The sequence below is a fragment of the Peromyscus californicus genome, unplaced genomic scaffold (genome assembly GCF_007827085.1).
Source record: "Peromyscus californicus insignis strain IS unplaced genomic scaffold, ASM782708v3 Scaffold_19__1_contigs__length_69161282, whole genome shotgun sequence".
NCBI lineage: Eukaryota > Metazoa > Chordata > Mammalia > Rodentia > Cricetidae > Peromyscus > Peromyscus californicus.
Window position 1 is genome coordinate 10016852 of NW_026294491.1, and position 25758 is coordinate 10042609.

At 44.7% G+C, this 25758-nt stretch overlaps 1 protein-coding gene and 1 non-coding gene across 11 annotated transcripts in view; one reads left to right on the forward strand and one right to left on the reverse strand.

Moving 5' to 3' along the window:
• Nucleotides 1-25758, forward strand: part of Adarb1 (adenosine deaminase RNA specific B1) — a 129698-nt gene that overhangs the window by 87921 nt on the left and 16019 nt on the right. For 6 of the 10 annotated variants that reach the window (XM_052744585.1, XM_052744583.1, XM_052744586.1 and 3 more), the window contains 6 exons: nucleotides 1750-2684; nucleotides 7291-7405; nucleotides 11271-11439; nucleotides 12271-12449; nucleotides 13377-13545; nucleotides 25484-25665. In XM_052744585.1, the coding sequence (XP_052600545.1) occupies nucleotides 1750-2684; nucleotides 7291-7405; nucleotides 11271-11439; nucleotides 12271-12449; nucleotides 13377-13545; nucleotides 25484-25665 (1749 nt within the window). Of the gene's footprint in view, nucleotides 1-1701; nucleotides 2685-7290; nucleotides 7406-11270; nucleotides 11440-12270; nucleotides 12450-13376; nucleotides 13546-25483; nucleotides 25666-25758 lie in introns of all 10 variants that reach the window. The other 4 variants (XM_052744581.1, XM_052744590.1, XM_052744580.1 and 1 more) reach the window with 3 other exon arrangements.
• Nucleotides 14318-14419, reverse strand: LOC128115068 (small nucleolar RNA U13). Its single transcript, XR_008219967.1, has one exon. It is a non-coding gene; the product is annotated as a small nucleolar RNA U13 (small nucleolar RNA).

Below are 25758 nucleotides of genomic sequence, written 5' to 3' on the forward strand. Positions count from 1 at the left end.
CTGTGCTGGTAATGCTGTTGACTGCTGAACTTGAACTGTGAGCAGAATATAGTATGTGACTTTCTCCCTTTATTAATCTCTCTATCCGTCTTTGCTCTGCCTTTTCACCTTTTGTTCCCTGAGTACCGAAAGGAGTAACCTACCGGTCTTTTGCTGGAGGATGTTATAAATGAAAATTTAGTGCCCATTCCATTAGCTTTGTCAGCTGGGAGAAGTGGTGTGTGTGTCAGGAGTCTTCTGGGAAGAGGTGTCTGTTGAGAGACCCCTCCCGCCACCGCACACATGAGATTTTTTTCCATGGACTGAGTTTATTTTGGTACTCTTTGCTGCCTCAGCTTAATAATGATGACCCTGGGCATCTGTGATCCTTAACTCCAGAGACAGGCAGCAACAACCAAGACGTTCATCACATTAACCCTGCCTGCAGGCTCACTGAGGAACATTTTCAGTGTGTTCAGAAAATCTGTAGGTGTATTGCATAGTGGAAACAGACCCCTGAAGCTGCCATATTGAGGAATATTTTTATCAATTAAGATTTACTTTGGATTTTAGGAGCTAGTGGCTGGAGATCTAAGTAAACACTGCGCAGGCGTGCTGCACAGGACTGCAAAACCAAATGATAAAAGAGGAATTAGTTTTTCTGGTTTTGGAAAGCTTAATAAACCTAAAGGGAGGGCTGAACACTCCCCACTTTGAAAAAGTAATTTTTCTTTTTGCTTGGTGGGAGGTTGAGACAAGGCCATGGCTGTGTGTAGCCTTGTTTGCCCTCTAACTCTCCGTTCCCTTCTGAGTCATAGAAGAACAGGTATGCACCCCCATGCCTGACATTTATTTCCCATTTAAATATCAAAATCACCTTTGATTTTGCCATGTGAAGTAGATTTAAAAGGAACGATCACCAAGTTATCCTGGAAGCCTGCCAGCTGTCTTTAGAAAGTCGGGTTTGCTGGCATGTTTTGAAATTAGGGAACACAGCTTGCCTGCCGCTCCAGGTCTCTATCTCACGCTTACGTATTTTTCTAGCATAAAATGTATTAAAGATTCTGAAGCAGATAGCGCTGAAATATAATAAGAAATCGCAAATGTATGCATTATTCTTCAGAAATAAATTCTATAAAGTCATAACACTTTACCTTATTATGTAAGCAGTTTTCTATGATCGATTCATGAACTAAACCAGATAATCACGTGTTGATTAGCTGTTTGGAACCTCAAGAGCCAAAGAAGTTGTGAAGAGACATTTCTAAATGGCACCTTCTCTCTGGAGAAGTGCTGCAGTTTAAAAACTGTGTCAGTTAAGGTCAGTGTCCTTGCAGAGGAAGAGCATGCGGAGATCAATGCCTGTGTGCTGGTGGACTTAGAGGCCACTTCATTAGCCTTAGTGTGAGTCTTTATGGATTAACTTAACATCTAACATCTTGGTAAGCTAGAAAGATTTAGGATGTCTTTGGTAGAGAAAATAAGTTAAAAAATTTATCTTCTAATGCAGAAGAAAATGATAAACTAACTAGAAGAGGCAATAGGTGTTAGTTTAAAACAAACAAACAAACAAAAAATCTCAAAGTGCATTCCAGCCCTGAACAGTTACGTCTTTGGTCAATGTGTAGTTCCTCATATTTGTGTTGAGGAAGAAAACATACACACACACATCACTTACCCAGCTACAAAGAGATAAAGGAATCTATAAATTTTGCATTTACAAGATCCTGCAACGAAGGCGTTGTAAGTTACTCTTTCTGGGCACCACAGGTTCCAGCAGCACTGATGTTAAGGAAAACCGCAATCTGGACAACATGCCCCCCAAGGACAGCAGCACACCCGGGCCTGGCGAGGGTCTTCCACTCTCCAACGGGGGTGGTGGTAGCACCAGCAGGAAGCGGCCCCTGGAGGAGGGCAGCAATGGCCACTCCAAGTACCGCCTGAAGAAGCGAAGGAAAACACCGGGGCCTGTTCTGCCCAAGAACGCCCTGATGCAGCTGAATGAGATCAAACCTGGCTTACAGTACATGCTGCTATCCCAGACAGGACCTGTGCATGCGCCTCTGTTTGTCATGTCTGTGGAGGTGAACGGGCAGATCTTTGAGGGCTCTGGCCCTACAAAGAAAAAGGCAAAACTCCATGCTGCTGAGAAGGCCTTGAGGTCTTTTGTCCAGTTTCCCAACGCCTCTGAGGCACACCTGGCCATGGGCAGGACTCTCTCTGTGAACACAGACTTCACCTCTGACCAGGCCGACTTCCCCGACACACTCTTCAATGGCTTCGAGACTCCAGACAAGTCAGAGCCACCCTTCTACGTGGGCTCCAATGGGGATGACTCCTTCAGCTCAAGTGGAGACGTCAGCCTGTCAGCCTCCCCAGTGCCTGCCAGCCTCACCCAGCCTCCTCTGCCCATCCCACCGCCATTCCCACCCCCAAGTGGGAAGAATCCTGTGATGATCTTGAATGAGCTGCGCCCAGGGCTGAAGTATGACTTCCTCTCTGAGAGCGGGGAGAGCCATGCCAAGAGCTTTGTCATGTCGGTGGTGGTAGATGGCCAGTTCTTTGAGGGCTCAGGGAGAAACAAGAAACTTGCCAAGGCCCGGGCTGCACAGTCTGCCTTGGCTACTGTCTTCAATTTGCACTTGGACCAAACACCATCTCGCCAGCCTGTCCTCAGTGAGGGTCTTCAATTGCACTTGCCACAGGTGAGGAAGAATGGGTGCTTGCACGTGAGTGGCCGTTTCCCCTGCTGACGTTTTAAGCAGCCTTTAGTCTTCAGTATTACTCCTTATGTTACTGAGCCCTTAGCGGGAGCAGTTGCTGGTAAATCTGACTATGGAGTGACTTTGCCTCAGTTCCCATGGTTACTTGGTCACTGAGAATCTGGATTTAATCTCCTCTGATTTATGCTTACTAGGGTCATGACAGGTCAGAGCAGGAATACCTCAGGGCCCCCGCCAGCACAGCTACAATTGCCTTTCCATTTAATTTTGCCCCAAAGGGACCCTCACCCCACAGCAATCTTTTACTAGGAATGGGGTAGGGAGCCCAAATGATGGAATTTTGTCCTTTGTTCAGTGGGGCATCCCTTGAAACACTGCACAGAGAAAGCATGCCCAGAATAAGGGCTGCTGGTCAGGCTACAGCTGAAGGCCCCTGTTGAAGACAGGGTGATGGGGCACTAGCCCTCAGCGGTAAGGAACATATGTGGCAGAGAAGGGGGTGTGGCAAGAAGGAGCCCTTTCATAAACACTCTAGAAAGTGCCAGTTGCTAGGAATCTCTATATACCAAATTTCCTATGTGGCATTTGTGTGGGCTTCTCTCTGCTCTAGTTGAATGTGGACAGCAACTCAAGTTTGTGCTCCTCACAGAAAACTCACAGTAAAGAAAGGAAATGTTAGGGTAGCTCAGGATGGGCCTCTGAAAGAGAAAGAAGGAGAAGGGACCTTCAGTCCTCATCAAATCCCAGATCGTTGACTGTGTCTGGGTTCTTGGAATCCCAGATTTCACTGATCTGTTTTTTCAGTCTTCTATCTTAATTCCTTTTTGTCAAAACGCTCTTTAGTGTGGAAGCAATTGGCCAGAATTAGTGAATTAAAAGTTAACAAATGTGGTGATAGGAAGGCTTGCATTCTCCTGGGACTCAGATGTGGCTTGTGATGCAGCTAGAGTTGGGGTGATCATAGTTCTTGGTTTTAATTTACTATTTTTTTAATAGAAAGGTCTCAATGTATAGCCCTGTCTGGCCTGGAACTTGTTATGTAGACCAGGCTGGTCTCGAACTCACCAAGATTCATCTGCCTCTGCCTCCCAAGTGCTGGGATTAAACCCAAATGTTGGTTTTAAAAGAAGACTTGTTCTACTTTGCCTAAAGCAACCAAGTATAGCTCAGTCTAGAGGAACAGACTTGGTGTTTTACTGACTTTCTGTGACATGTGCTTGTTTCTCAATTAGTCCCTTGTTAACATTCCTCCAAGAATAACCAACTAGTCTATTGGTTATTTACAAACTAATGGTACTAGATCCCAAGTGACTTTTATTTCCAGGCTTAGATTTACTAAAACCTTTTGGCCCAATTTTAACGTACCATCTGATGTGGCTTGTCTTCCCTTAATGTTAGCAGTGGTAGCCAGACCACTGAAACTATATCAGATGCCATGGATCCCATAGAGGGATAGCAGATAGATAGTCTGAGAACAGGTGGCCTCAGCCCTGTTTCTTTTTGTTGTTGTTGTTTTGTTTGTTTGTTTTAAGTCAGGGTCTCTCTATGTTGCCCTGGTGCTCCTGGAACTCTCTATGTAGAGTAGGCTGGCCTCAAACTTACAGAGATCTGCCTGCCTCTGGGAGTGCTGAGATTAAAGGCATGTGCCCCATCACACCTGGCTAGCTCCTGCCTTCTTGGATGGCTGCCTCAATGGCTTTGTATAGAAAGGACTGAGCTCCTGACCTGGGGAGGCAAGTGGCATTTGTCAGGATCTAGTCATGTTGAGTTAGCTGGGCCCCTCCTTGCCCCTTTATGTTGTTTCCCTCTGGGTCCTGAGATGTCAAACACCAATTTCTAGACCTCTAGTTTAGAACCACTTAGAGTCCAGGAACAACAGAGCTGTATCCTCACATCTCTGATCAGTGGCACAGCCAGCACTACCCCCTTTGAAGCCCCAGGGTAGCTCAGAAATTTATGAACCACAGAGGATAAAGACAGTAAGATCTTTTCAGAGTGGACTTCTAGGACCAGTCTCAGTGGTTATATGCAGGAGTCTAGGGTGGGAACACTCAGGACCTGCATTCCAGGATGGATGTAAATTTTTGCTTTTTTCCTGAAATATCTCTTAATGGACTTGGGCCAAGCATCCCTGGCCTGAGGACTATCTGCCTTCTTGATATTTAAGGGTGGGGGGCTATAAAGTCAGACAGTGTTGGCCATACCACAACTGTGGCACTCTATTATAGCAGGCTTGACAGTCTGGTGTTGCCAAACTGTAAAGCAGGTCCTCACCCTTGTGTGAGTCATTGAAGGTGAGTAGTTGGAATGTAGGATTTTTTTTTTTTTTCCTGAGGCACGGTCTCTGGCTGTCCTGGAACTCACTATAGAGACAAAGCTGGGTGTGAACTCATAAAGATCTGTCTTTCTTTGCCTCCCAAATGCTGGGATTGAAGGAGTAGGCCATTACTCCTAGCTGCATTTAGAATCTTAATACTTTTGTTGTATTCAGCCCCAGCCACACAGGGAAAGGTCCATAAGTTCTTTTCAGAGATTCGGAGCTACTTGTGTTCTTCAGTTGCCTGTGTCTCATGGTATACATTCCATAGGCACCAGCTCAGGTGTCAGGGACTCACACTTCTGCGGGGAAGTCACTTGGAGCTGTGCCTGCCCTTTATGAATTAAAACTTTTAAAATGTACATTTGAAAAATTCATTCTTTCACAATGTCATATATATCTCTCTGATCATTTCCTCCCTCCCAGTATCCTCTCTTATCCCTCCCCACCCCGTCTGAACTCCTTCCCAACAAGCCCTCTGTCTTAGTCAGGGTTTCTATTGCTATGAAGAGACACCATGACCATGACAACAACTCTTACAAAGGAAAACATTTAATTGAGGTGGCAGCTTATAGTTTCAGAGGTTTAGTGCATTATCATCATGGCAGGGAGCATGGTGATGTGCAGGCAGACATGGTGCTGGCTACATCTTGCTATGCAGGCAACAGGAAATGATCTCTCACTGGATATAGCTTGAGCAAAGGAGACCTCAAAGCCCAACCGCACAGTGACACACTTTCTCTGACAAGGCCACACCTACTCCAACAAGGCCACACCTCCTAATAATGCCAACTCCCTTTGGGGGCCATTTTCTTTCAAACCACCACATCCCCCTCCTACTTACCTGTTTTTTTTTCTTTTTGTGTGTGACTCACTGTATCTAATTAGGGTTGCTTGCATGAGCATGGGTGAGGGGTTATTTACTTGCACAAGAGCAATTTACCAGTAACTACACCACTTAGGAAAATGATCCCCTCTTCCCCAGATACCATTAACTTCCTATAGTTCTTTAGGGAGGGCTGGAGCCTCAGAACCTCTCCCTCCCTCAATATTATAGCTTTAATCTAGAATCACCTGGGAAGGCAGTCTTAATGAAGGATTGTCTATATTAGGATGACCTGGGGCACTGGGGGTGGAGAGTATCCTGATTATATTAATTAATGGGGGGAGAAGACCCACCTGATGTGGGTGGCATCCTTCCCCCAGCAGGGATCCCTAGATTATCTAAGAACAGAAAAAGCAAACTGAGCACTCGAATGCATGCATTAATTCATTGCTCTCTGCTCTTGGCTGTGGATCTAAGATGACCGGTTTTCTGAAGCTCCTGCTGCTATAACTTCCCTTTCATAATGGACTATAACCTGTGAACTAAATAAACCTTTCTCCTTTAAGCTGCATTATGCTAGGGTATTTTATCACAGCAACAAGAAAAGAAATTAATGCATTCATCCATCCATAATAGAATGCTGATAGAACCCAGCCTTACTCAGGCCTTGTGCAGGTAACCACTAATGCTCTTCCTGAGGCAAGGGAGTGGTTGCAGAAGCCATATCATGTCTAGAAGACAGTGTTTCTCGGCACTTCTTCACATCCTCCATCTCCTACATTTTTTTTCTGTCCCTTTTCCACAATGTTCCCTTAGCCTTACAGGAGATAATATAGATGTCCTGTTTAGGACTGAACATTCAACAGTTACATTCAACATTCATTTTTACCTGTTATCAGTCTCTACACTCACTGATGCAGGCTGCACAAAGACTTGCTTCCCTAAGACTAAGAGCAGCACTGGTCTTTGAGTATAAACATAAGTATTTACAGGGCAGTTTGACAGCATGTCCATTTAGCAAAACACCAATGGTGGCTTCCTCTCTAAGTCCATGAGCTCCCCAGCTATGGGCTTTGGAACAGGTTTACAGTGCCAGGCATGAATTTCCTTCTATAGAGTGGGCCTCCAATTCAATTGTAAAGTGGTTGGTTACCCCCCATAACAGTCATGCCACAGTTGCAGTAGTGCACCCATGTTGCCAGGCAGTTAGTATTATAGCACACAGGATCCATGGCTAGGTAAAAGCACTGATGACTTTTCTCCCTGCCACACACCCCCAAGCTCGCACACACTTGTTTGCTGGGTGTGCCTGTATGGGTTTTTGAGAGTAGAAGTGAGACTGTAAGGTTCACCTTTGTAGTAGACAGCAAGTGCTGACACCGAGAGAGACTGGTTCCACCACGGGTGTCCTCTGGCCCTAAACGTGGTCTCTGCTCTTCACCCAGGTATTGGCGGATGCTGTCTCACGCCTGGTCCTGGGTAAGTTCAGTGACCTGACAGACAACTTTTCCTCCCCCCACGCACGAAGAAAAGTGCTTTCTGGAGTAGTGATGACCACAGGTAAGCATCTGGCGCTCTGTTCAGCCTGTCTGCTTTCTGGTTGAAAAGCACAAATGCTCTCAATCTTGTGACACCAACAGAGAATTGCCTCTTCTTCTTTCTGTCTTTATGTATCTGCCATATACAAGTATAAAAATTGTCCTCAGAAGCCTTTTTCCTCCTTAGGACTGAAAACATAGCTTAGTAGGTAGAACACATGTTAGCAGTCAGGATTCTTGAGTGGGGATCCCCAGCTATCTTCTACCCCTAAAGAAAACTTACATAAAACAAAACTCTTTTCCTCCAAAATATTCAACTTTTTTTGTTGGTTTTTTTTTTTTTTTTCAAGACAAGGTTTCTCTGTGTAACAGCTCTGGCTGTCCTAGAACTTGCTTTGTAAACTAAACTGGCCTTGAACTCACAGAGATCCGTCTGCTTCTGCCTCCCAAAATATTCATCTTTTAAAAAAGGATTTATTGTGTCTGTGTGTTTTGCTTATACGTATGTAAGTGTACCACAGATATACAGTGCCCTCGGGGGCCCGAAGAGGGCATCAGATTTTCTTGGAACTGGAGTTACAGATGTTTTTAGTTGCCGTGTGGGTGCTGGGAACTAAACCTGGATCCTTTGTAAGAGCAGCAAGTGCTCTTGACTGGCCGAGCCATCTCTCTAGCCCCAAAATGTTCTACTTTTGAACCTGTCTTATGTTTTGGAGAGAGCATACTATATTACCATGTGACATCACTGTGGCCCGGCATGCTCTGGGAACAGCATATTACCAACTCTGGCTTCTGTGGAAGCTGAGACCCTTTCTGCTTCATTAGTGTCACTACTGACACGTCAGAGTGTGGGGGAACACTTGTGAAACCAGAAAATCCTTGGGAAGTTGGTCAAGTACACTCAGCGGTGTCTATGAGGGCATTTTCAGAGAGTAACAAGGACAAAAGACCTGCCTGGATGTGTCTGGCAGCATCCCATAGGCCAGTGGTTCAGAAAGAGTTTTAAAATAGGGATAGGGAAAGCCCATCAATCTAAGCATATTCATTTTCATTCTCTCTCTCTCTCTCTCTCTCTCTCTCTCTCTCTCTCTCTCTCTCTCTCTCTCCTCCCTCTCCCTCATACCCACACACATAATCACATTCAAACACACCCCTTTCCTGGTCACCATCATATATGAACTGCTCTGCTACATTCTCCCCACCACAATGGACTGAAATCACAGAAACTCAGCAAAAAAAAAACCAAAAAAAAAACAAAATCCCCTCCTTTAGTTCTCTCAGGATGACAAATGAAAATTGGTGCCATCTGTGATACCAGTTGGGATTGTTGCTGTGACTGACAGACTATATTGTTCAGAAAAGCCTTTTGGAAGTGACTTATGGGAGGAATTTTAGAAAAGTTTGGAGAGGTGAGCCAAAGAAGCCCTAGAATGTGTAAGCTCAGCTTAATGGGTGATTCCGTGGAGCTCAGAAGACCCAGAGTGACTAAGAATGAGGGCAGATACAAGGTTCCAGATGGGAACCCAGAGTGTGCTGGAAACCGGACTGTGGGCGGTTTGTGTTACATTGTGGCAAAGAGCTCATCTACGGTTTGCCGTTTGCAATGCGAAGTTTATTGCCATTGTGTGTTGGGAATATGTAAAATGTGCTTTAATTTTCACAGGGACTCACAGCTAAGATTTTGCCTTGAGCCTCAGTAGACTTTGGATTTGAACGGTGTTGGGACTTTAAGATTATGACATTCTGCCGGGCGGTGGTGGCGCACGCCTTTAATCCCAGCACTCGGGAGGCAGAGGCAGGCGGATCTCTGTGAGTTCGAGGCCAGCCTGGTCTCCAAAGCGAGTTCCAGGAAAGGCGCAAAGCTACACAGAGAAACCCTGTCTCGAAAAACCAAAAAAAAAAAAAAAAAAAAAAAAAAAAAAAAAAAAAAAAAAAAAAAAAGATTATGACATTCTTAGAGGTACACTAAATGCATTTTTCAGTAACATCCTTTTGGAGACCAAGGATGAAATGTTTTAAGAGGTTTGATTGTCAGGTTGACAAGGGGTGGACTTAGGATGACTAATCGTGATTGTCAACCTGATTGATTTGAGAAATGCTTAGGTGTGTCTGTGAGGGCATTTCCAGAGGGGACTAAGCCTGAATGTGGATGGCACTACCCTTTAGGTGAGAGGCCCAGGTGAATAGAAAGGGAAAGAGGAGAAGGCCCATGAGTGCAGGCATTCTCTCTGCTTTTTGCCACCATGAGTTAAGCTATTCTGTTCCACTTTGCCATGATGGACTAAAACCTCTAATTGTGAGTCAAAATTAATATTCCTTGTTTAAATTGTTCTCTCAAGAATTCTGTTACAGAAAAGACTAACGACACCAATCACCTCAAGGACTAACTTTTTGTATCTTTTTTTTTGGACAGGGTTTCTCTGTGTAGCCCTGGCTGTCCTGGAACTCACTCTGTAGACCAGGCTGGCCTTGAACTCACAGAGATCCACCTACCTCTGCCTCCCAAGTGCTGAGATTAAAGGCGTGCGCCACCACCACCTGGCAGCCTTTTGTATCTTTTTCTGACCATTTGCTCATAGCCAAAATGTGTGTCTGAAACCAGTGAGCTGGGCACATAGGTTTTGTGCTCTCACTGGTTAAATGGCCTCAGGCAGGTTATTAATCCCTGTGAGCTGCAGTTCTTCCCTTCAAAACAGAAACAAAGCTCCTCAGAGGACACCATGAGGACAAGCCGTGAGGAAGAGTGGCTCACACTCCTGGCACAGTGCCTCCCCCATAGCCTGTGTCTTAGTTCCTTTTCCTGGTGCTGTGAGCAAATACCCTGATAAAAGCAGCTTCGGTAGAGTTATTTCAGCTCATAGCTGGAGAAGTCCATCATGGCGGGGAAGTCACTTGGCAGGAGCTTGAGGCAGCTGATCACATTGCATCTGCAGTCAGGAAATAGAGATGAATCATTTGTTCAGCTCCCTTTTCTCCTTTTTATACAGTCTGGGACCCCAGCTTAGGGAATGGTGCTGCCCACGGTGCATGGGTCTTCCCATCTCAATCTAATCAAGAAAATCTCTCATAGGTATGCCCAGAGGCCAACCTTGTCTAGATAAGCCCTTCCAGATGTGCCCAGAGACATACTTCCTGGGTGATTTCTAGAATCTGTCAAACTGACAGTTAACGCTCACCCTTACAACATGTAGCGTATATCTATTTCAGTCACTGAGTCTGCTCTAAGGCCGTACTCTGGATTGGTTTGTTGATGCTGTTGGATTTTTTGTTTGTTGGTTTTCTATTGTCATTCTAGGGATGTATCTCAAAGCCTCACCCATGCTAGGTGTATGTTCTACCACTGAGACACATCCCCCTCCATATTCAGGTCTTTGTAGCATGTCTGGGTCAGTGATCTTTTTCACAGGATTTAATCATGATTTCCCCTCGCTGGAAGGTCACATTATGTGGTTAAGTGTGAAAATTGCTAATGAAGATGTGGAAGCTGATTCCATTTTCTTTCTTGGTACTCTTCAGCCTATAAGTCACTCCTCCTAGCCTCTTTAATATTTTACTTTAGAGGCTAATTCCAGGCACTATGTATAATACTTCTTACCTATAGTCAAGGGGAATGTTCAAACATTCATGCATGCCAGTGGAAGTGGCATGCATGAATGAAGTTTAGGGTATAGACTACAGGGTAAGGAAGGAAGCCTTCTGGAATGGTACAGAACAAAGCCTCAGGCAGAGGCTATTTCAAGTTCAGGTTTCTCAGGTAGGAATCAGAAGACACGAAGGCATGTGAAAACAAGCTCAAGTGTTCAGCTGACCCTGAGTGGTCCAGTTGCTGAGAACACCTATCAAACAGGCCAGTGTCATTCATTGCCAGTCACTCTCCTGTCTTTCAGGTACAGACGTCAAAGATGCCAAGGTGATAAGTGTTTCGACAGGGACGAAATGCATCAACGGTGAATATATGAGTGACCGTGGCCTCGCACTAAATGACTGCCATGCAGAGATAATCTCCCGAAGGTCCCTGCTCAGGTTTCTTTATGCACAGCTTGAGCTTTATTTAAAGTAAGTCTAGGAATAAACAAGTGAAGGAGCTATTTTTAAAATACTTTCTGTCAGAAAGCATTGCATAGCCTTTACTTGTTTGTGTAAGCACTGAGGAATCCTCAGGACTATAACCGTGTGAGGAATACGAAGGCCGAGCCTTGCTGTCCTGTGATGCTGTCTGAGCGGGTCCCACTCTCCCATGATTCTCAGTATGAACTAGAGTGAACTAACTCATAAGCATGCACGCACACATGCACACGCACACACACACATTCATACATGCAAGCATACTTACATAAAACACATACTGAGAATCATAACATACTCATAAATTTCAAGTCCATATTTAAGATGGTGGTTTTTGGCTCATGCATTGTGAAAATAAACATGCCTTCATAAACTGCCTGGTAAAGAAGGTCATTTTCACTTTAGTAACTGGGCATGGTCAGAACTGACCTTGTACTGGACTGCTCTTCTTGACAATGCCATTTCTTCCATGTGGTCTTTTTGCCTTGCAATCTCACCTGAGAAGAAGTGGTCACTCACAGTTGATGACATATTGATCACTGAATGGACCTGGACTATGGATTACTATAAACATGTATAACAGTGATTCTAGTTCAGGCTAGACATAGTGGTGCACGACCGTAAATCCTAGCAGTGGGGGAGCTGAGGCAGCAGAAGCCCAGGGTTGAGGCCAACCTGGTATACATAGCAAGATACTGTCTCCAGAAAACTCACCTCTTCCCTAACTGAAAGCACTGGCCTCTGACGTCCTTCTGAACCGCTGTCGACCTCTGTTGGTTACACACCCCTTTAATTGTCATTCTCATAACTTTTCCCTTGCAGTAACAAAGAAGACCAGAAAAAGTCCATCTTTCAGAAGTCAGAACGGGGTGGGTTTCGGCTAAAGGATACTGTACAGTTCCACCTGTATATCAGCACCTCACCCTGTGGAGACGCCAGAATATTCTCCCCCCATGAGCCAGTGCTAGAGGGTATGACGCCAGAATCTCACCAGCTGACAGGTTTTTAAGAAACATAATATAATGTAGTGTTAGAACACATCCACATCAATGTTCTTATTTTTCTTTTCTCTTTGTTTTTTAAAATTTCAGCCTTAGGCATGGATTTGATAAGAGTACAGATTCTTTCTTCCAAATTAATCATTTACTTAGTAAATTTTAATGAATGAAAAATGCTAATTCTTAAAAAAAGGTGCTAGTTTTGGTTAAGTAAACAATCTCTAAGTGACCCCTGTATTTCCAGTGAGTGCTGACTGATGAGCGTCTGACTGAAGCTTGAGGCTGTGCTAGAGAAGCAGGTGGACAAAGGCAACCGAGGCCCCTAGTATTGCCTGTGCCGTCTTTTGGAGGCCAGCCTAGGACTGCTTTTATACTAGTCTGGATATACATTCCTACTCTCATGCCTAAGCACCATGAATTGCAAATGGATTTTCCTTGGTTATAAAAACAGTAATATTCACTGTAAAAAATTACTACTTTCAAAAATAATAAAAAATTGAAGTCACTCATATTCATATAACTCACTGTTAATCATTGGGAATATCTTCATATACTCCCATGGATTGATTTCTATGTTTGTCTATTTTTGAAATGATAAAAATACAAAGGTTAATATATAACAAGCACCTAAGTATCTATTACTGAGAATTAGCAAAACTTAGCATTTTTCTCCATTTGTGTCCACTTGTTAATAATAGAAATCATCTCAGCCAAAATGTAAATCACCTTTTTCCATGTTCATAAATTTGGTCTGTATTGTCTTTTCAGTTCAATTTTACATATTTACTGGAATGCATATTTTGTATGGAATGAATAAATGTTTGCATAAATATCCATAAATTATACTTTAAATTTTAGTACATTAGAAGTGCTTTTCTGTAAGTTAGCTGTTTTATTATCTGTGGGTTTTGAACCCTCTCTTTCTTTTAGAACCAGCTGATAGACATCCAAATCGGAAAGCAAGGGGACAGCTACGGACAAAAATAGAGTCTGGTGAAGGGACAATCCCTGTGCGCTCCAACGCCAGCATCCAGACCTGGGACGGGGTGCTGCAGGGGGAACGGCTGCTCACCATGTCCTGCAGTGACAAGATAGCACGGTAAGGCCGCAGGGGCCTGCCCCTCACCATGCACACACAATTCTTATAAGCCTTTCCTGACTCCCTGTTTTCAAAATCATTCCCTGCTCAGGTGCTCCAAGAGTTCTCTAAAGACTAAGGTTCCTCCCAGGTGCTTCTAGGGTTACCTGAAGGGGACAAGGGAGACCATGACACAGGGCACTCCAGTTTTCCCACACCACTTGCTTCAGAACATTCATCTTGCCTTTTAGTATGTCTTTTTCCACATAGGTATCAGGGTTAAGCTGATTATGTTGGGCATTCTAAAGGCCCAACATATTTTATTTTACACAATCTGCTCCCAGAGGAAAACATATAAGCATGTCCTTGTCAGCAAGGAACACAGTGTCCATGGTCATTGTGCCAATCAGTTAACCCTGTGGTAATTGACCTTTACCAACTAGAACAATGTGAGCCATCCCAGGCTAAGGCTAGTGTTCCATGAACACACTGCTCTAGTTACCTGCCGCGTGCCTGGGAAGCAGCTTCTCTCGGGAGCTTAGATCCAGGTCAGATTTTAGAAATCCGTTTCTTCAGATGCCAGTACAAGTTCCAGTGGCTATTCTGTTTTCATGTTTCAGCTAATGTATTTCAGCAGATGATGGAAAGCATTCAAAGTACAGATGCATATAAAATTAAGCCTCTTTCTACAGACACACCCCTGTGGCACCAGGGTAAGCAGTTCTGGACTGGCCCACCAGAAGGTTTGGAATTGACATAGGCATAGTGCATGTGTATCTTTTTCTCCCCTTCACATCAGATGGGTCACGTGCCCAGTCATATGTCCTGACGAGGCCTAGGGAGGCACATCTCACAGTGTGGCATGAAACCTAGTCATCGCTCATGAGCCACTTATCTTGTCAACTGCTGTGAGCTCTTTGTATTGATTTTCTCTAAAGTGGGTTTCATAGGGGAGCTGTAAGACTCAGAGCTGGATTAATCATACATATGCCTTAGACCATTCTCCCCAAGCACTGGTGGAGGTTGAGTCACTCATAGCCAAAGGAAAAAAAAAGAAAAGAAAAAATCCAGAGGACTGGGAGTGTTTAAGATTTTGGAGGCTTTGAATTTTGAAATATTTCTGTAGACTCTACCAATTGAGCATACCTAACTGAAAACCCAAAACCCACAGTCTCCAAACTCTGCAAGGCTCTAGTGGTAGGCTACCTGTGCCTGCCTTCTGTAGCATGTTTGCTCTGTATGTGCCCACACTTACACTTTGAGACCTACTCAGTGCTGTATGTGTCAGCAATTTTTGTTTTGTTTTTTGTTTTTTCAAGACAGGGTTTCTCTGTGTAGTTTTGGTGCCTGTCCTGGAGCTCACTCTGTAGACCAGGCTGGCCTTGAACTCAGAGATCTGCCTGGCTCTGCCTCCCGAGTGCTGAGATTAAAGGAGTGTGCCACTACTGCCTGGCAGTTACTTTTACTTTTATACCATTTTGAAATCAGGCAATAGGACCCTTCAATCTTATTCTTTTTTTTTTTTTTTTCTAAATTGTTTTGGCTTTCCAGGATTCCTGGAGATGTCATAGGAACTTTCTGAATCCCATTTCTTTTGTATGTTTTGTTTTTATTTTCATGCATATAAGTTCCTTTGCAACTTTGGTTTGTTGATGACTGCAGACCATGCATGACATTTGGTTTCTCTATGTTTAATTTTTCAATTTCCATTTTTTAATATAGATTCATAGTTTTACTCTATTGTGAGTGGAAAGATATTTGTATGATTTAATTTTCTTGAATTTTGTAAAATTTGTTTTGAGGCTGATGCATGCTCTGCCCTGGAGAATGTTCTAGATGCACTTGGGAAGCATATGTAGTCTACTGTTCTTACAGTGGAGTGTTCTGTGTTTGTGTTAGATCCAAGGGTCTACAGTGTTCTGAGTCTATTGCTTCCGTTTTGCTCTTCCATCTGATATGTGCATAGTTGAGTGGAGTGTTGACATTTCCTAACATTATTGTGTTGCTGTCTATTTCTTCCTTCAGATCTGTCATGGTTAAATTTATATATTCAGAAGTTCTGTGGCTTGCTGTGTAATATTCATAGGTTGTTGCTGTACATATTTGTGTGTCTATTTAGCAGGTGGGGTGTGTGGAAGCCAGAGGACTACTTGGCAGAAGTTGGTTTTCTCTTTCCACTATGTGGGTCCCAGGGATCAAACTCAGTTCACTAGTCCCCTTACCCACTGAGCCACTTTGCTGGCCCCATAGATGTGTTTTCTTGCTGGTAAATTGAGTCCTTTATCATCATATACTGTCTTTTGTCTCTTCTGGGTTTTTTTTTTTAATCTATGTTGTCTAATTATTCCTACTCATTTGGTTATCTTTTGCATGAAATACCTCTTTTCATCTTTTCACTTTCAGCATCCCTGTGTCCTTAGATCTGAAGTAAATTTTCTAATGTACAATCCACCCTATTATGTTATTAATCCATTTGTCAATCTTGTCCTTTAGCTGGGAGATTAGTCTGCTAATATTTGAAGTTTTCTTGGGAGGGAAGGCTTACCGTGTTATTTCTGTGTGGCGTATAGTTCTATTTCTCCCTGATTTTCTCTCTTACCATCTTTCTTTTAAAATGTCCTCATAGGAGTCTCATTTCTTTTTGTATATTTTCTACAGATCTTCCTTTGTGGCTATAATTCGGGTTTTTAGATTTTTTCTTAAAAATTGTGTGCATGTGTGTGGTGGGAGGCTGTGCAGGTGTGTGTGAAGGCCAGAGGTGTTGAATACCACTGAAGCTGGAGTTACACACAGTTATGAGCCTCCTGATGTGGATGCTGGGAACCATACTCGAGTTCTCTTGAAGAACCTCCTCTTCAATGCTGAGTCATCTCTCCATCCTTGCAGTTACAATTCTGATTGCATAAAACATCTTAAAATTATAGCATTCTATTTTAAACTGATAATGATGTAACTTCAAATACATATGAAAACTCTTCTTTCTAGCTCCACTCCCTCATACTTGGTCAATATCACAGATTATGTCTTTGTATATTTTATACCCACTGACATAGATCTAAATTCATAATGTGTTTAAATTCAGTTAATCAAAATTATAAGCCAGGTATGGTAGTGCATATCCAATCCCAGCACTCAGAAGGCTGAAGCAGGAGAATCTGTGTTCAAGACAGCTGAACTATTGAGTCTATTGATTCTATTCTATTGATATCTACTGTTCTGATGCTTCAGGTTGAAGGACTCCGGTCTGTGTTTCTGTTTCTTCTAAGGTCTAGTAGTGATGGACTCTGCCCACTGGTATCAGGGTGATCCCTGAGAAAGTCATAAATTCCCCTTCATTTATGAAGGACACTTAGAGATACATCTTCCCACTCCTTTCTGGTTCATAACATTTTTACTGAGAAACTGAGAAACTCTAAATGAGCACCGACTTTTCACTGCTGTTTCTTAAGATTGTTTGTCTTGACTTAGTTTGATTGAAGTGGACTCACTGTCATTTTCCTTGTATTTATGATCAGTTCAGTTCTTTGCCCTTGAATCTGTGTGGTCTTTTTCTTTCCTTGGGGATTCAGGCAGTGTTTCTTCAAATAAACTCATTGCCTTTCTCTTTCTCTCCCAGAATTCCCAGGACTTTCATGTTGTTCTGCTCACTGGTATTCATTAGTCCATAGCCTATATTCGTTTATACTCTTTGTATTTTTCTACTCTCCTCTACTGATGATTTTGATGGCCTGTCTTTAAGTTTATTGGCTCTTTATCCCATTGATCCCTCAGCTATGGTTTTCAGTTCAGTTGTTTCTTCAGGATGTCTCATGTATTGATGTAGATCTCTCTGTGTTGATAATCTCATTTTGTTCATGCAGTCTTTTCATAGTGTGAGTGCCTGTGTTCTCTTTTAGCTTATTAGGCATCCATATGTCAGTTACTTTAAATTATTTGCCAGGACACTCATAGATCTGTATTTCTTTAAGATTGGGTTCTGGAAATTTATTATTAGTCCTTTGGTCCATGCTTCTGTTTTTATTTTGCTATCTTTTGTTTATTTACTTAGCTGGGATTGAGCATTTAGAATAAGAAGCACCTCTCCCAGCCTCTGTATATTGGCTTTGTGCAAGGAAGTTCTTCCTAATAAGTTCTTGCTTTTCTGAATTCTTAGTCCACTGGTGTTGCCAGCAGAATTGGGTCCTAACTTGGTGCTTGTCTGTTTTAGTAGCTTTTAAACTCTAGTCCCACCCATCACTGCCTTTCTTAGTTAGGGTTTCTATTGCTGTGAAGAAAAACCATGACCATGCAAGTCTTATAAGGAAAACATTTAATTTGGGTGACTCACTTACTTACAGTTTAAGAGGTTTAGTCCATTGTCATCATGGCAGGACATAGCAGCATTCAGGCAGACATGGTGCTGGAGAAGGAGCTGAAAGTTCTCCATGTTGATCCACAGGCAACAAGAAGTGAACTGAGTGTCACACTGTGTGTAGCTTGAGCATAAGAGACCTCAACGCCCACCCCACAGTGACACACACCAACAAGGCCACACCTACTCAAGCAAGGCCACACCTACTCAAGCAAGGCCACACTTACTTCAACAAGGCCACACCTCCTAATAGTGCCACTCCCTTTATGGGCCATTGGTTTTCAAACCATCACATTCTAGTCCCTGGCTCCCAAAGGTGTGTAGTCATATAATACAAAAATCCATTCAGTCCAACTTCAAAAGTTCTCATAGTCTATAATAGTCATAAACATACTTTAAAATATAAAGATCAAAATCAACAAGCAGATCACATACTTCCAACATATAATGGCACAGGATAAATATTAGTGTTCCAAACATAGGGAAGGGAGCGTAGTGAGGAAATACTGTGCCAAAGAAACACTGAAAACCAGCTGGGCAAATTTCAAACTCTGCATCTCCATGTCTGATATCAAAACGCTTTTCAGATCCCCAACTCCTTTCAGTTTTGTTGACTACAACACACTTTTATCTCTTGGGCTGGTTCCACTCCCTGTTAGCAGCTTTCCTTGACAAGTATCTCGTGTCTCTGGGATCTCCAACATCTTGGGGTCTCCAAGGAAATCCAGGGTTTAACTTCACAGCTTCATGCAATGGTCTCTCTAGGCCTCCATTCAGGAACACCCCTGACACATGCCTGGCCTCAGCAGCTTTCCTTAGTTGTGGAGGAATATTCTATTAATCCTTTCTTCTATCTTTGAAGCTAGAGCCATGTAGCTGAAGCTGCCAAGTTCTGCTGCTTACTGGAACTGAAACATGGACCCCTTGTTCAATTATATCTTCACCAGCTTTCTTTTTTCAATGGTTTCCTTCACTGCCTAAGCTTAACTGTTCTGGAACTTGCTCCATAGACCAGGCTGGCCTCAGACTCAGATCTGCCTGCCTCTGCCTCTGGAGTGCTGGGATTAAAGGTGTGCATCACTAAACCTGGCTCTAAGATTTTCTTTAATTCCTTTTCACAAGTTGGAAACTTAGCTGTGTGGGATCTTGCCCTAAGGTCACCATTCCCTTTATTCCATTTCTTAATCTGTTTTTCTCCTTGAACACATGACTTAGCTCTGTTCCACTTCCTGGTGCTCCTTTTCTCCTCAAATTGTACATTTTGTATTTTTCCTTTCTCAGCTTGCTCCGTTTTATTATAGATCTTCATTAGAGTTAACACTAATAACCACAGGACTGAGTCTGTACTAGGCTGTTTTGAGATTTCCTCTGCCAACAGAATTAATCCAGATCTCTTCACTTTAGCCTTAGGCAGACTCTTCAGACAAGAGCAAAATCAGCCACTTTCTTCACTAAAATATCACAAGAATGATCTCTAGGCAACATACTAAAATTCTCCTCTGAAACCTCTTGAGCCAGGCCCTCACAGTTCAGATCTTCCATGCTCCTACTAGTATGGCCCATCAAGCAGTTCTTAAAGCATTCTACTGCTTTCCTAAACCCAAAGTAACAAAGTCCAAATTCCTCAAACAAAAGTGTAGTCAGACCTTTCACAGTGATACCCAACTCCTGGTACCAACTTCTGTCCTAGGTTTTCTATTGCTGTGAAGAGCCACCATGACCATGGCAACTCTTATAAAGGAAAACATTTAATTGGGTTGGCTTACATTTTCAGAGATTTAGTCCATTATCATCATGGTGCAGCATGGTGGCATGCAGGCAGACATGGTGCTGGAGAAGGAGCTGAGAGTTCTACATCTTGACCTGTAGACAACAACAAGTGAACTCTGACATTGGGCATAGCTTGAGCATTTAGACCTCAATGCCTACCCCAACAGTGACACACTTACTCCAACAAGGCCATATATCCTAATAGTAATACTCCCTTTGGGGGCCATTTTCTTTCAAACCACCATACTGATTAATCAGCCAATATGGATACCAGTCCTCCAGGCATACTTCAGATAGGCAAAATGTTGGTTCATGACCTGCCTTGTTTCCATTCCAAGGTATAAGTATTTTCCCAGCACTCTACACTTTCCTTGTAGGCAGAGGCCATGAACAGGTATGCTGACTTTCCTGTCCCTTCACTACTGTCTCTGCTCAGTTTTATAGTGGTCTGGATTATGTAGATTCTTAATTAAATACAATTTCTAACTTTCCCACACCAGTAAAAATGAAAGCCATATAGTAAGAAAAGAGTTCTGAAGAAAGAAAAAGAAGGGTTCTGACTGTCAACCAACATCAAGTTAGAGTCTGGATTAGGAGTGGCCTTGATGCTTTGCAGAACAAAGGCACTGGTTTGATGGGTTTGTTGAGTGAGGGGAATCCACCACTGTGGAGATCTGGATGGATAGGTGCTGGGCAGAGGCCACTAGCACTATAACATTCCAAAAGAGGTGGAGAACTGACATCTGGCATAGGCTGAGGATAGGGAGGAGGCACTAGAGGTCACCATAGTGTCCAGCTAGCCCAACAGTGAGGGCAGCCCCAGAAGGGTTGCCCTTAGAACAATGAGATGCCCTGTGAAGAGCCCTGAGCATCTTCCTGGGACTGCTACGTCTTTGGCCTCTGCTGCCTGAGGATGCAAGAAAAGACAGATCTAAGTACAGAGAGGAGGCTTTTTTTGGCACATTCACTTGCTCAGAACAGGTGGTAGGTAAGCAAGGGCTGCTTTATGGATGGGGAAGGGGGCTTCTGCAGAGGCATCGGAAGCTCCTGGAAGAGCCACACTGTGAGCAAGGTTGTTTTGAAGGGCACAGGTGGCTTTCTCTGAAGGTTAATTGTAACATGGAAGCAGAGAAGAAGGGGACCCACTGAGCAAACTGCTTCCTGAACAGGCTGCTTGTCTGAGCAAGGGCTGTGGAAGGAGGCCATGGTTGAATCAATGTAGTGCTCTTGTGTGTCTTCTGGTCCCTGTCCTTGGTGTGCTCAGGCTGTGCAGTAGATTCAGGTGGGAGAGATCAGGTGACAGTACTGTTTAGCCCATTCTCAAAGAATAACCTAAAGAAAACAAAAACAAGCCACAGACCAGGCCAAGAGGCGACGAGAGTACTTATTGTCTTCTGGTGACAAATGTGCCCTCTTCCAGGGGCCTGCACAGGGAGACTCCTCATCTAGTGCTCTGGTCCAGGTGGACGTGGAAACTGGGCAGGCATCTGTAGGTGTGTGGTTATAGTGTGCGTGAAGATTACTTGGTGAATGCTTTGCCATGTGGAATCTTTCTATATCTGGGATGTCCTTGCATGGTGGTCTGTGGTCCGAGAAAGTGGGCATGGCTATTCTCTGTAAGACTGATTGACAAGAGCTTGTCTTTGAGTAGAGCTGGCTGAGGAGCTGTTTTCTGCCCAGTGCCTTGGAGCTCTAGAAGCTCCTGGGATCTCCTAGGAAGTGTGTGCTTAGAATTAATGAGTCCTAACAGATGCTGGTTTCTGCAAGATCACAGCATTACTGCCCAGGGAACTGAGTTCTGCTTAAGTCGTCTAAATCAGCAGGCTTCTCATCTGCATCAGAAAGGAGCCCTTGGGCTTCCAGAGCTGAATCATTTCAGATGTTCTCTAAGGATGGGGAAAGCTGTTTTAATTTCCTTTTTAGAGGGTAGAAAGAATACATCTTAGGAATGACTAGTTGTCCATTCAGCTTGTTGACCTTCTTTGTGGGTCTGAGGGAGGTCACAGAGACTAGAAGGGCTGGTGAGGGAGCTCAGTGGGTGGTGCAGCAGGAAGCCAGGAGCCTCAGGGGCTGGGGCGGGGGAGCTGGTGAGAGAGAGTTGGCCTGTTTGACATGTGCTTTTTACTGGGGACCTGTTTGGGGGTTCCTGGGAGGGAGTGGACGAGACCAATCAATGTCTTCCCAGGACTGTGCCAGCTGCTGCAGGGAGAGACTGAGGGCCAAACCTCTTGTTCCTTCCAGAGAGGGTACAATCACAAGGCAAAGGTGGCATCACTTGACCCTGGTCTAGCTATGGTGTTAGATGGAAGTCAGGGACTAGATCTATTCTTTTTATTTTTTAATGTATTTTTTATTTATTTATCCTGCCTCCCAATCCCACCTATCTCCCTCCCCACCTCAAAATCAAACAAAATAAAATTTAAGAGAAAACAAGGGAAAAAAGAGAAAACAAAAAAAAAAAAAGGAAGAAGGGGAAAATCTTGTCATGGAAGCTGCAGTGTGACACAGTGAGTCACGCAGTAAACCCTTTTATCCATATATTTTACCTGTAGGTATTTCTCAAAAAGAACAGTCAGTCTGTTTCAAAGCCCTGTGGTCTCTGCTGCACCATCGACGCTGGGCCCTCCCTGGGACTCTTCCTAGACATCCCATTGCCCCTGTGTCATGGAGATCCTGCAGCCCTTGGTCCACAGAACTGCGCCCCGACTCCATGCTCCAGCAGATCACAGATGGGGTGGATGCTGAGGTGGGCCAACACATAACCCTGATTCTGGGCCTCAGTAGTTGCAGAGTTGGCCAGCCAGTCCTCCTGTCTTTGACACCAGGGTGGGCTCTCCAGCATTGCCCTGGCTAGTTCACCCTTTGCAGCGATGAGCAAGGGGTGGGGCCAGTTTTCTGGCTTTCGCATCCTCAGGGACAGTTCTCCTACTCCTACACCTTTAGGGCCAGCTCTACTGTGTTGCCCAGGCAAGGTGTAGGGGCCATTCTCCAGCTGCAGCTCTAATGACCTCAGGGCCAGCTCTCCCACCTGCCTCAGGCATCAATGGATGGGCAGGGAGGGCATCTCCCCCTATGTGCTGCCACTAGACAGATAAGTAGTGAGGACAGCTCTCCCATGCTCACAACCTGGACCTGGCTTACCCACACCTCTGCCAACAGGGTTGAGAGCCTAGATCTATTTTTAAAGCTGTGACAGGAAGAGAGAGATAAGGGTAATGCTAGGTGGGGCCTTGAGTAAAAAAAAAAAAAAAAAAAAAAAAAAGGACATGACTGCTCCTAGGTATGGTGGAGGTTTATTGTAGATATGAGGGAGAGTACAGCCAGAAGCATCTGGAAGGGTCCAGACTGAACATAGCCAGCCGACTAAATGGAGCCACCTTGAGGAGAGGGGTGAGGAAAGAGTAGAAAGGGAGAGGGGAACAAGCAACAGCAGCCAAGAGGGCAAGAGGCCAAAGAACAAGGTCAAAAATGGACCACGTAGCCAAAATGGCTGGGCGATATAGGAAAGAGAAGATGGGAGAAGGGCAACCCAGCCCAGTCTCTGGGCTGGAGTTCAAGGTAGTAGGCAAGGTATGTTAGCCAGGGGACTCTAACAAGTAGGGACTGAGGGATGCTGGGAGAACCTGGCAGCCAGTGTCTGCTCTGATATGTTAATAGGCATCTCAGCCCTTGGAGATGCCAGGGTTGGAGACCCAGGTTGGAGAGCTAACAGCCCTGAGCAGCTGGAGGCAGGTGGCTAAAGCTTGACATGAGAGCGGGTCTACACAAGCGAGGCTCAGCCCCTGCTTGTGTGGAGCCTTCCACACAGCTTCCTGGCTGTGACCACAGAGTACCCATCTGCCTTCTACTTCCTTGCAGGTCAGAGGCCGAAGTACAGCAGGTGTCACCTGGGTATGCGGTGCCCATCCAGTGACAGTAGGTCTAGGGTACGTTCAAGGTTGGGCCTTAGCCCTCTTACAGTCAGGAGTTCTCCTCTTCCCACATCTGCTGAGGTTTGTAGCATCTGGCCCATTTCCCTGACTCACAGCCACTCACTTGGACTCTTTCTTTTGACACATGTGCCTCAGGAGTCTTCTCTCCGTGAGTCCCTTCCCTGTACTGATGACTTTCCTTTCTAAAATGCAGTGCTAGTCAGTCTGTCTCTGTAGACACCTGTGTCAAATGGGATTCAGTTACTTCCATGCCTCCAGTCCTCCAGAACCTGCTTAGGGTCTCACTCTTTCCCTTAGTGGCTCCTGGCCCCTCGGATCAACCCCACCCTCTGGCCTGGTGTGTCCCTCCATGGTTACCTCCACCTGTCCCAAATCCCTCGTCCCAGAGGCTGGAGTATGCCATCCTCCTGCATCCCCTCTCTTTCGGGCTGAGCTTCAGGATCAGCTCCAGGAGCCTTCAGTTGGTACCTCTTCTTAAGTGGGTAGCCTCTCTTACTCCTTTTCTCGGAGAAGCCTGTACTCGGCCTCACATTGGTTGTACCTCAGTTCATGGGCCTTCATTTATTGTTTGCCTTTTTGCTGCTGCATGGTTCGGCACCTAGGTTGTGTCTTCTCCTGTCCTCTCCCATCCGCTTAGTGCCAGCCACATGTGACACTCACAAAAGTTGCTTGGTATGCAGTGGCTTCCAGGTTGCTCAGCTGTTCTTGTCTGTGGGGTGAAGAGAACAACAGGCACATAGTAAGCCAGTGGTGTGTCAGACTGTTGCTGCTGCAGACGTCAATCAGTGGTGTGCTAACTGCCAGCTCATTGTACTGTCTCTGTCTCCAGTGCATGCACCACAATGGTCACACCTCCACTCCCACCCTGGGGCACCATCATCTGGGGAGCTCCACATGAGACTGTAGTCCTGGATCAGGGCACCTTGTTTTCTGATTGAACAGCCATTTTATTAGAAGAAGGAAAAGTATATGTATTTGCCCTTGTGAAATTTCCCTCAGGTTTTTCACAAGAAACATGTGGCTTCTTAATACCTTCTAAGAGATAACCTCCAGAAAGTATATTGTAATGGGAAAACATAATAGCTATGCTAGTTAGTTTTTATCAACTTGAAACAAACCTAGACATAGCTGCAAAAAGGGAATCTTAATTGAGAAAATGCCACCATAAAATTGACCTGTAGGCAACTCATAGGGCATTGTTTTGATTAATGATTGATGTGGGAGGGTCCAGCCCAAGGGGATGGTGCCATTCCTGGGCAGGTGGTCCTAGATGGTGTAAGAAAGCAGGCTGAGCAGGGCCCAGTGGTGCACACCTTTAATCCCAGCACTCAGGAGGCAGAGATAGGTGATCTCTGTGAGGTCGAGGCCAGGTTGGTCTACAGAGTGAGTTCCAGGACAGCCAGGGCTGTTACACAGGGGAACCCTGTTTCAAAAAACAAGAAAGAAAGAAAGGAAGGAAGGAAGGAAGGAAGGAAGGAAGGAAGGAAGGAAGGAAGGAAAGAAAGAAAGAGACTGAGCAAGCTCTGAGGAGCAAGCCAGTAAGCAGCATTTCTCCATGACTAATGCTTCAGTTCCTGCCTCCAGGTTCCTGCCTTGAGTTCCTGTCCTGACTTACCTCAGTGATGGAGTGTGACTGACCTGAGAGTTTTGAAATGAAATAAACCTTTTCTTCCCTGAGGTGCTTTTAGTGGTGGTGTTTTATCATAGCAATAGAAACCCTAAAACTATGACCCAAAGTTATTTCACTGTGTAAGATAATTTTTATTTGAGCTGCTGAGTCAGTGATTTTCACTACCACGGTCTTCACCCTTTACAATCCCAACAGCGTTAGCCATGTGTCTCTCTGCTATATCTGTATGTGGTGCCATACCTGTGTCTACCAAGATGTGCTTCCTTCTCCTTGCAGCTGGAACGTGGTGGGCATCCAGGGGTCCCTGCTCAGCATTTTCGTAGAGCCCATCTACTTCTCCAGCATCATCTTGGGCAGCCTGTACCATGGGGACCACCTCTCCAGGGCCATGTACCAGCGGATCTCCAACATAGAGGACCTGCCGCCACTCTACACCCTCAACAAGCCCCTGCTCAGCGGCAAGTACCCTTGCATCACCTCCTCCCTCAGTGCCCTGAGCTCACAGTGTCTGGGTCCTACACATCACCCCACCTGGAGCCAGTATGTGGCTG